The sequence below is a fragment of the Pristis pectinata genome, chromosome 10, assembly GCF_009764475.1.
Source record: "Pristis pectinata isolate sPriPec2 chromosome 10, sPriPec2.1.pri, whole genome shotgun sequence".
NCBI classification, from domain to species: domain Eukaryota; kingdom Metazoa; phylum Chordata; class Chondrichthyes; order Rhinopristiformes; family Pristidae; genus Pristis; species Pristis pectinata.
Genome location: NC_067414.1, coordinates 71,471,139 through 71,482,772, shown reverse-complemented (window position 1 = coordinate 71,482,772; position 11,634 = coordinate 71,471,139). Strand labels below are relative to the sequence as shown.

The 11,634-nt window shown below is 39.3% G+C and overlaps 1 protein-coding gene across 1 annotated transcript; it reads right to left on the bottom strand.

Annotated features, from left to right (window-relative positions):
* Positions 1 to 1,497: 1,497 nt before the first annotated feature.
* Positions 1,498 to 10,931, bottom strand: odc1 (ornithine decarboxylase 1). The gene is made up of 12 exons (XM_052025309.1): positions 10,779 to 10,931; positions 9,931 to 10,077; positions 9,696 to 9,843; positions 9,344 to 9,517; positions 9,081 to 9,253; positions 8,125 to 8,259; positions 7,656 to 7,737; positions 7,412 to 7,495; positions 7,172 to 7,334; positions 4,818 to 4,933; positions 2,249 to 2,463; positions 1,498 to 1,911 (listed from the first exon to the last, which is right to left on the bottom strand). The coding sequence occupies exons 3-12, from the start codon at positions 9,795 to 9,797 to the stop codon at positions 1,767 to 1,769; spliced, it is 1,389 nt and encodes a 462-aa protein (XP_051881269.1). The 5' UTR covers positions 9,798 to 9,843; positions 9,931 to 10,077; positions 10,779 to 10,931; the 3' UTR covers positions 1,498 to 1,766.
* Between the last annotated feature and the right edge of the window lie 703 nt (positions 10,932 to 11,634).

The window sequence follows — 11,634 nt, the reverse complement described above, 5'->3', positions numbered from 1 at the left end:
TAGAGCTGTTGTAAACCTTGACTCAACAGCACCAAATAATGATGCTTGGGAATCTGAAATGTATTTACATTAAGTTTTAACTAGATGAGATGAAAAGTCAAGGTAAAATCCACCTTTTACACATGTACCCAAATACATGTGCAATGGTTTTCACTCCAAATTATTAAATGTCCTAGAAATTAATGCTATCTTATATAGTGCATTTTATTTCACACATATTCATCCATTTTATTTTAGATGCAAGTTCCACATACGTAATCATCACAAATGGGAATCATTCATGTATCAGATAATGTCGACAAATGGTTGGGCAATTTTCCACCATTTCTAGATGAACAGAGTAATGGCACAAGAGAAAACCTACTGCTGACATCAAGGCATGATTTTAAAACAGAAGTGGCATTGAAAACTGGTGGGTGCTACATTTTTAAAAATTGAAAATCTCAAAAGCAATGTCCTGTGGAGGCAAAGTGCACATGCCACAAAAGCTGAAAATTAAGGACTACTGGTTTAGATGTTTTGGGACTGCTAACAGCATAGGTACTGCTGATTATACAGGACATTGGGATTTCAGCCATGGTCTCAGAGGAGCCGGTATTCTTTACACCCATTTCATTAAAATAGCTGGGTAAATAAATGGAGAAAGCTTAATTTACTTGCAAACTTCTAATTCCTCACACAGATAAATTATGCCTAATGAACTAATAGCCAGGCTTTCTCTTTCAGTTTTTAAATTAACCTTCATACACCCAGTTGGAAGACTCTGGAAAAATGAAGTTTCAAACCCTTGGGACTTTAGACTGATTGCCAAACTCAAATGTATGTCAGTTGGGTTTGTTTAGGCACCACTCAGATGTTGCAGAGCAATTTTGATCCATCAAGAATTGTTACAGTCACTGTTGGTATTGGCTATTTATTTTTAAATTGGCAACTTTTAGCTTATTTCACATATTCAAGAACTAGTAGTACTATTGTACCATTGGAATGTGGTTTGCTGGAGTGGTTTCAAGACTAGCAATACTGAAACATTTTGGTCATTTTTGTTTGCACTGATAACAGCTTGGGTCATTTACATTTAGTCAAGGTCAAAGGCAAATAGTTCTCTTACCCAATGCTGGAGAGATTGAAAACCAGAGATCAGAGTTATGACAGAATAAGGAGCTACACAAAGTTAAAACACATTGTGGTCTCAGAGAATTGGGTAAATATGGCAGAAGAGAAATTTGCAAGGTTGAAGGACCAGTTGGTGGAACTAGAGAACTGCTCTGGCAAAGAGCTGTTGCAGACATGATTCACCAAGGACAGTCCAATAAACCAAATCCTGTAACAGCAACATCTAATAGTTATCTTCTGCGATCTATATTAATGCACCTAATACAAAGATTACCAGTCAGTTTTGCTGTTCACGTACACATTTCAGACAGACATTCTACTCTCTACAGCGAGGGTGCTTAGAGTGTACATGAAAACCTGTGTAATCAATTCACCACAAATATCTTAAGTTCTAATAAATTCTTTTATTTAAAGATCAAATAAAAATACAAAGTTATAAAAGTATAAACAAGTTTCCATAGGAACACTTTAGAATGTGATCCCATCTCTTAGTCAACCATTTTGTTGCATACACAAACTAATGCATATTTTAAAATTCAAGCAAACAACTTTTGCTTCAGTGACTGGCCCCCAAAGCCAGTCATTTAATATTTTTACCCCACCCTCCTTGTACAGTTAATCGCCAATGGGCTGCTCAACCTTATATCAATAGTTCAGACATTAACTCTTGCTGATGTAGAACAGGAACAAAGCAGCTCCAAACCACTCTCCCAGGCACAGGATGCCATTATAGTATTAGCAGCATGATCCTCAGCTTGAGTGGGAAAGTCATTCTCCTCAATTTGCTGCATTAATTGCCTACAAGAGAAAGACAGATTAGACTACTGGACATTAAACTAACCACTGAAAACAACATCAAAAGCAATTTCATATGTAGAAGGTGCTACAAGCCCAGAAGCCGTGGTTTAAGGGTGCAAGGACACCCTTGATACCAACACTTGCTATGGAAAAATCAAATTTTGCTGGCTTACGAGCGTACTTTTTTTTTAAAAAAGGACTTCCATTTGAAGGACAAGCAGTAAACCAGAGGGCTGATTACATCAACACATAATAAATGTCAATTTATACAAATCTTAGCACTCCTACAATTGCACTTAAACTGGTCAACTGAAGTTTCAAAGCTCAAATACTGTACCAGGCTGGCCTTGACATAACATAGAAGACTTGGGGCCTTTGAAATCCATTAAATGTTGAAGCAGCAGCAACTGTGTAAGCTCCCATATTCTCATACACCATCCAATCACCAACTTGCAACTCTGGCATATCACAACGTTCAACAATACGATCAAGACCATCACAAGTTGGGCCCCAAATACTGGTCGAGTACAGCCTCTCATCAGATTTTTGTTTCTGAAGACAAAAAACTCAACATTAAAAAAAAAGCAAGAAGTTCAGGTATGAAATTTTTTTTCCCCTTTTTTCTTTTTTCCATTTACAGTGTGGCAACATGCCCTTCCGGCCCAACGAGTCCACACCGCCCATATTTTAAACCCATATTAACCTACCTGTACATTTTTAGAATGTGGGAGGAAACCAGAGCACCCGGAGGAAACCCAGACATGGGAGAACATACAAACTCCTTACAGACAGCGACGGGAATCGAACCCGGGTCGCTGGCGCTGTAATAGCGTCGCGCTAACTGCTACGCTACCGTGCCGCCCCAATTGAAAGGGAAATTTGGAAGATACAAGGCAAGTGGAAAAAATACTGGGTGGAAAGATTTACAAAATGCAACAAACTATAAACATGGAGCTAAGACGGCCAAAGCAACCTGGGTAGTTTTAAATAAATGAATTTAAATGAAATTTAAATTTTAAATGAATGCTGCCAGACAATTGGAAGACTTGTTAATCTGGCAACAAAGTCTGCTGGAGGGACTCAGCAGGTTGAGCAGCAGCTGTGGGAGGAAAAGAATTGTTGACATTTTAGGTCAAAACCCTGCATCAATCCTGAGTTCCTCCAGCAGTTTGTTTGTTGTTCTAGATTCCAGCATCTGCATTCTCTGTCTCCACAAAGTTCTATAAGACTAATCAAAAAGTAAAGCTTACAAAGGGAAATTTGGATTTTAACATCAATCATTCATCAGATTAAGAATAGTTGATGAAAATTTGATGGAAAGCCTAATGCAATGGGGCTCTGAACAGGTCCCTTGGCTCACCATCAGTACCCATCTATATACATCATTTTGTCTGCAGTCTTACATGCCATGGCAATTCAAGTACTCACCCAGATACTTAATGTTGGGACTAGCTGCCTCCACCACTTTTTCTAACCAGATTGTAATAACCCTCTAGGTAAAAAAGTTTCTCCTCAAATTCTCACGACTCTTTAAACCACTACCACGCCCAATGGCTCATGGGAGCAGAGGGGGAAGATGTCTAGGTGACCCTGTTCAAAGGTCAATAATTCAGACTTAAATATAGGGCTCCAAGTAGTTTGCAAACAATCCCAAAAATTGTCAGTATAATTAAAAGACAAGGGAAATTGTTAGTTTCAAGTAAAATCCAGCTGAAGGCAACAAAAATGTGGCAAACAAATTCAACCTAGAAATGAAGTTATATATTTGGATGGGAACACAAAAGCCTGTCAATACACAATAAATGACAGAATACTGAATAGTGTGGAAGCCCTGGGGACAGGTATTTACAGGGACCAAACATTACACCAAATGTGAACAAGTAGATTTTTTTCTTCAAAACTATTGAAAGGCATTGGTGTACAGGAACACAGATGCCTACAGGCATCAATAAAGGTGGTTATAACCACCTCCAAAATATTTGTTATTATTAGTTGAACCACCAAGAGCAGGAGATAATGCTAGAATTGTATCAAATACTAGTTAGGTCACAGCCAGAACTTGGGTCATCACATTGGCAGTGTTTGATGAATCTCCTATCCTGCAGTAATGAAGAATGTTAGCCAAGTGGTGAAATTAACTACATTGGCATTCTATTCCTTAAAAGCAAACAAAAATTGTGAAGGAGGTCTAAATAAAAGGTGAAAGGAATTTCTCCAAGGTCAAAAACTAGGAAAAAACATTTAAGTAAATTAGTAGAGGAATTATTTAAGTCATTGAGTTGGGAGGCATGGAGAGGGTAGAGAAGAAACAGATCAAGAGCCCGGATACAGAAACTGTCAAACTAGATTTTGTGTGAAATGGACGTGCCAAATAACCTTTAATAGGTCAGCACACTACAGGAAAGATGCAACTGTAATGAAGAGATTGCAGTCATTTTTAAGTTGTCACTAGGACTAGAAAATTTTAGCTGCAAATACTGGGTGTTTTCTTAGTGCAGAGGAAACAGAGACAAGACTTAATTATTGGAAATTATGAGGCCTAAACAGAGTAAATAGGAAGGATCCACTTCCCTTAACAGGATTCAAAAGAGAACTAGGGGACAAATATTATTTCCTGTGTCCACAACCAAACCAGAAGGGTGGAGGACATTTGAAAATCTGCTCAATGGAAGAATCATAACCTCGCATCAAATGTAAGCAGTAGTTGGGATGTACATTTGAGGAAATGCCATCTGTAGGGTTACAGACCTAGTGTTGCAAGGTGTTATTAGGGTGGACAGTTTTTCTCCCCCCACCAGAGGCAAGGGACTAAATGGTCTGTCATAAATTTACAAAACAAATCAGAAAATATACAATTCCAGATAAATGTTTTTTAAAATATACATTAGTTTATTAAAAGGCCTCACCCTGAGGAGAACTGGCATCACATGAGCATGATCATACAGTATGCAGTTGAATGATCCATAGACCCCATCATTTATGTAGTACATAATGGTTCTGTCATTTTCACCTTCATCTTCACCTTTAACAAGATAGTGTACATGTTATCCACATAATGAACACAAATCTATACATAAGCAAATTACTCATGCCATATACCAAAGGCTCTAGACTGGTTAGAAACAATATTCCAAGCAGGAACTTGGTTTCATTTTAGGAAAACACTAAACAATTGATAAAATTTAGTATTGATCAAGATGTGGTATAATATTGCAAAAGGTATTTGCAATAAAAATGTGAAAGCAACTTTATACTATATTCTCCAACAAATCAGATCATGTTTTCATTAACTTCCCCAGCAATCATTTACTTATTCCCACAGCCTCATTTCAGAAATTCAGAATAAATATTGCTAAACCTATACATTATACAGTAATTCTAGAATTATGTTAATTTGAACGAAGTCTTCACTTTCCCCCAATATGCACTCTGCAACATGTTTAGAACCATAGAACAATACAGCACAATACAGGCCCTTTGGCCCACCATGTTGTGCTGACCTTTAAACCTCACTTAAGACTATCTAACCTCTTCCTCCCACATATCCCCCTATTTTAAATTCCTCCATATGCTTATCTAACAATCTCTTGAACTTGACCAGTGTACCTGCCTCCACCACTACCCCAGGCAGCACATTCCATGCACCAACCACTCTCTGGGTGAAAAACCTCCCTCTGATATCTCCCTTGAACTTCCCACCCATTACTTTAAAGCCATGCCTTCTTGTATTGAGCACTGATGCCCTGGGAAAGAGGCGCTGGCTGTCTACTCTATCTATTCCTCTTAATATTTTGTGCACCTTTACCATGTCTCCCCTCATCCTCCTCCTCTCCGAAGTAATGCCCTAGCTCCCTTAGTCTCTCCTCATAATCCTTACTCTCCAAACCAGGCAGCATCCAGGTTTGTCAAGAGAAAAACAATTTTTAAAAAATTCAAACAGGAATAACCTAGTCCAGTCATTTGATAAACAGCTAGGCCACCATAGATACAGCTCAGAATCAGAAATGTACAACAAGGAAATAGGCCATTCAGCCCAATTCATCCACACCAACCAATGGACACCCTCCTGTATTGACCCCATCGTCCAGCACTTGGCCCATAGCCCTCTATGCCTAAGCAATTTAAGTGTTCATCTAGACACTTATTAAATGCCAGAGACTCAACTTCAACCACCTTCACATGTGCATTCCAAGTACTTGCCACACTCTTCACATATCCCCTCTGAATCTCATTCTCCCCCCACCCTACTTTTATCTACCCCTGATAGGAGGAAAAGGTTTCCTGCAGTCTTACCCTATATATACACGTTATTATTTTATATGCCTCAATCATGTCCCCACTCAACCTCCTCTGCTCCAGGGAAAAACTGTCCCTACCTAATGGGCCCTACTTTTTTCCTTAGTTGTTCTTTTGTCCTTAATACACTTAAACACCACCTTCAGATTTACCTTAATCCTGTCTTCCAGTGATTTGTGACCCTCTTTGCCTTCCTAATTTCCATTTTAAGCACCTCCCTACTCTTGACAGATCTCCTTTGTCATTAAGCTCCCTATACTTCTATTGCCCTTTTTTTCCCTGATCCACGGTTCCTTGCACTTGTTACTCCTGGCTTCTACCCTTACAGCAGCATGTTGGCCTTGAACTCTTGCTACTTCTCCTTTGAATGCTTCCTTCCCACTGTGCAGATGTAGATTTACCTGCAACTAAGTCTGCAAATCTGTAAGGACCTGGGAGGTTCGTAATATAATCCCAAAGTGACAACACCCTTTTTATTTCTAATCTATACTCATATGGCCTTGTTTTATGAATCTTTTTGGACATTCCTCTCCTCATTACAAAGATAATGCAATCTTTGACTAACAGTGCCATCTCTCCTCCCCTTTACTCCCCTGAAAATTTTATACCCTGGGATACCAAGCTGCCAGTCCTGCCCATCCTTCAACCATGTCTTAGTGATGGCAACAATATTCTAACTTCCCATGTTAAAGCCTTAAGTCCATCTACTTTACTAATTATACTCCTTGCATTAGAACAGTTGCTATTTAGCTCTGAATCCCTTTGATGTTCACTTACTTGCTTGTTCTGCCTGCTAGACTCAGAAACATAGAAAACCTACAACACAATACAGGCTCTTTGGCCCATAAAGTTGTGCCGAACATTTCCCTACCTTAGAAATTACTAGGCTTACCCATAGCCCTCTATTTTTCTAAGGTCCATGTACCTATCCAAGCCTTTTTCTCATCTAGGTGCGTGTACCTACCATCAGAGCTGTTCTGTTCAGTGAAGACCACCTTCTTGGCAATGATGTTAGCACAAAGCGTGTAGGCAGATGCTACATAAAACCGGCCAGGCTCAGCAATGATGTTTACTCCACAATCAGTTGGGAAATATTTATCCAATGCAGAATTGACAACAGCTCCAATCTAAAAAAAAATTAAAATTAGTTACCTCCTACCTTTTATGCACATTCATTTTGAAACCAAGTAGATACACATCTCACCTCTTCAAATTTGAGCTTTGTGTCCTCTGAACCAGGAAATCCACCACCGATGTCAAGCAAGTACATCTGGAAACCAAACTCTACCTAGAAAAATAATGACACGATAAACTAATTAAACAGCAAGGATGAAAGCAAAAGCAACAACTTGATTTCAAATTACAATTTGTATCAAAATGTCAATGAACATCAAATACAATTCTGTTACAATGAAGTCATCACAAACTGGTGAAATCAAGATACCTACCCCCATATCAAAAACAAAACGAGCATCTGCAATAGCCTGGGCATATGTTTGTGCGTCTGTACAACCACTTCCCACATGAAAGCTTTCACAGGGGGAGAAAAAAAAATAGTCCATGCAAGTCAGTACCTAACAAAAGCAATAGATTACAATAATGTGATACGATGCGTTTTTAAACCTGAAGCAATAATGGAATAGTTACTTGGTTTGTTACTTTTAAAGTTTAACTGCACACTCAAGACACAAAATTTAAGACAATAAGGTGCCAAACATACACTAAACTAAATTCACCCACTCCTAATTGGCTAGTATCATTAAAGCTCCTCATTCACTGTCAAAAATTAATGTTTCATTCCATACTCCAAACAGGACCACATCCTTACAAGATACTAAAATTTGTTATTTTTGAAGCGCTGCATCCATACAATCTACTTTTTCCAATCAGTACAATGAAAAATAACAATAGATTTACCTTACTCCAATAACATCAACATTCAGTTCTTTGGCACGTTCAAGAAGAAGTCTACTAGTTTTAAGTGTTGCTCCAAACTTCACGCTCAAGCGGCAAATAGCCTTGGAGTCGTCAGTAGCAATGCGCAGAACTAGTCTAAGGGAGAAAGAGGTGGATACATTATATGCCAGGATTGTGTGTCAATTCTGAAAAAGATACCGATGTAACATAATAAAGGAGAATTCAATATACAGGAGGAGGAAATAAAGGCAATCTAAAATTGAACTACTTGTTCAGAAAATATCCCAAAAATTACAGCTGTCAGCAAAAATAGTTGACAGAAGACAGACAGAACATCACAACCATTTAAGTGTTGCCAGGATCACCCAAAATGTGTTTAAAAAAATGAAGCATTCAATTTCTTCAATTAAAATATCTTTACACAGTGTTCCCATAAAGTTTAACTCACTCCTTTGAAGCCAAACAACGTAGTATTGAAGAAGATTACATTCAACGTAACTTGTCATTTTACACATTTCCACAAAGTTAAATCTCCCAGCCGACAATCTCAGTAATTCCTCAAAGATCATCACACATGGGTTGAGTGGTACAGCAAGTAGCAATATGTAGCATAAATTCAAAACAACTATTGGAATAGTTACAAGTTTTTGGACGTTGCATTTCAAGCATGTCATTTTTACACATTTCTCTCCCACCCAAGCCCAATTAACAGTAATTTCAGCTGTTTGTGTCCTCACACAATTTCCCTCTTTAAATAAATCTCATTCACACCATTCATCTTCATCACTTTTCGTTCATTCATTTCAGTATTTTGAAAATGCATAACAAAAGGGAAACTAAAGATCGTTACAAGCTATTTATGTTGAAGCAGACATTCAAACCCATCAATTTTCACCCATTTACTTACAAATGTTAAAGCAAACAGGATTTATGAAGTTTGCGCATAATTGACTTACTTTGCACTTGGGTGACATCTTGCTACTTTCATCAGTTCCACTTCACTATCAAATGTCATCTTCTGTACCCCATGTGTGGCTGCATATTTGATTTGAGACAATTGCTTGCATGGATTAGCATAGATTATTTTCTCAACTGGAACACCAAGGTTCTGTATCAATTGAATTTCCATCTGTAAAGTATATTATATTTTAATGAAGAATCGAACACAATCAAGGCAGTAACTAAACTGGGATTACAAAGATTAAGAGTATTTGCATACCTTGCTAGCACAATCAAATCCAGCACCTAAAGTGGCAAGAGTTTTTACAACAGCCTTATCATCGTTGCATTTGACAGCATAAAATGGAGTCACTCGAGGAAGGACTCTGTGCCACCTCACATGCTTCTTAACAATGTCACCCAAGTCCGCAACGTAAAAAGCATCTTTGTCGTCCTAGGATCATAAAAGATACATAGTCACATTGTCATACTAGTCAAAAAAACAAAGGAAATCCAGATTGAAAGAGAAAGGAAAAAATGGTTAGCTTGCAAAGCAGAGGATGTCAAACCATAATAATTCTGGCATTTACAAAGAACCCAAAAGGTAACAAAATATCATGAATGATACCTACAGACTGAGAAACTTCATTGATCTTGCTTTCCAAAATATCTCTGGCACTGAATCCTTCTTCAAGGAAGGTGAAGTCAAATTCATCATTGCTGAAGTCATTCATTGTGAGATTTGTAGGAGCAAAGCAGGAATTCACAATATGCAACAAACTAAAATTGAATCAGAACAAGCCAAGTTAGATAAATCAATAAAATTTAATATTGTGCAAAGTATATCCGTCAAACACTTTTACTTACATGGACAAGTAAGAGATGGAATCTATTTAAAAGCAGCACTCAGCTGTCTCGCCAAGGTGGCTTTCCAACCGAGTTAAACCCTCGAAGATACAATGCAAGGTCTGGGCTCTCTGTGTAGCCGTGGAATACCTTTGTGACTTGTTCGTTCTGGAACAAAAATACACAATGTTCCTTAAGATGGTCACCAAGTAAATTCAAAGCCAGGCTACATTCTCGTCCTCGCTTATGCATTAACGCCTCACACGGCAAGATACAAATTCAACACTGCACTTGTATATGCCACAATCAAAAAGTCTGGGTACTGCGCTACTGCAGCAACACGTACAACGCTGCACCAGTGCATGCGGCAATACTAGCCACAAGCAATTTGTCCGGGGCCTCACTAACCACCCCCCACCCCACCCCCCAAACCGGCTCCCTCCGTGCCCCGTGACGCACAACCGTCTGGGCCACTGCCTAACAGACACATCCAGCGGACAAATGAGAAAGCAGAGCCGCGTCTACACGCCGGCCGAGAGGCCATCGGAGCCACCTAACGCCACCGCTTCCTGTCCGACCACAGCTGCCGGGGCCGCTTGCTGCTCTTCCCAGAAATCGAGCGCAATGGATCCTCACTGCCGGCCGAGGCAGCTTTAACTCGGAAAATTAAACACAAGGTAACCCCCGCCGTTGTTTTATTTTTTTAAAAAAAGACTTTTTATCTTAATAAATGTTTTAAAAAAATAAACTATATTTCCCTCTCCCACCTTGAGGTAACACGTGGCACTTGGCAAATTTACATCAACACATTCAAAACGCGCACACATGAATTAGTATTAAAATAAAACAGAAGAAGTGGGAAGGAATACCTTAAAAAACATTTACGAAGACTGTGTCCATCGAAGAAATTAATTTAAAAAAAAAGGAAGCTTCCCTCCCGACCAGCGCCACACGCCGCGATGAGACAGAATAAAACCGGCTACGCCGCGGCCGCCGCCTTTTATACTGAGACCCGTTGCTAGGCGACGAGTCCAGCGCAAACCGGTCCTGATCGGTTTGCTCTTGTCGGCACTCAATGGAGCAGGCGCGGGTTGTGCAGACGTAAGGCAACGTGTCACCATGATTGACACTTGCCCGGAACAAAAACCAATCGCGCACGTCACCTGAAAACGGTGCGGTTTCGTCACTGGGGAGTGACAAGGAAAAGCAATGGAACTGGGAATGCAGTTACATGTTGCGCAATGCATTCCATATTGTTATATATATTAAATGTTGAAAATGATTTAATCTGCTTTGAATGATGGCGGGGGTGGGATGTTGACGAGACTCATTGCGTTAGAGATGAACACATTCGAGAAGGGGAAGAGTAGGCACTTCCCTCCAGACCTTGGCCGTACCTTGCATGGAATTGCAGAGAGATCCTCACCATCTCAGAATCCAGGCTCCAGCTAATTTAATCCATTCCATGCAGCTGCAAGAAACAGTTGAGTGCTGGTTACATCAAAGACAATTAGAAATGACGTGTAGTTCTGAAGATCTCCAAAACTAGATGCACCTCTGGCCAAGATGTTTCAATACAAACACTCACACCAACCTAACAAAGTGGAAAGTTGTCCTGTTCACAAAAAGGGCAATTCCACTCTGGTTAATTATTGCCAAATTAGTCTACTCTTAATTATCAGCAAAATGATGGAAGCTTTCATCGAGGTCAATCATTCCAGCTTC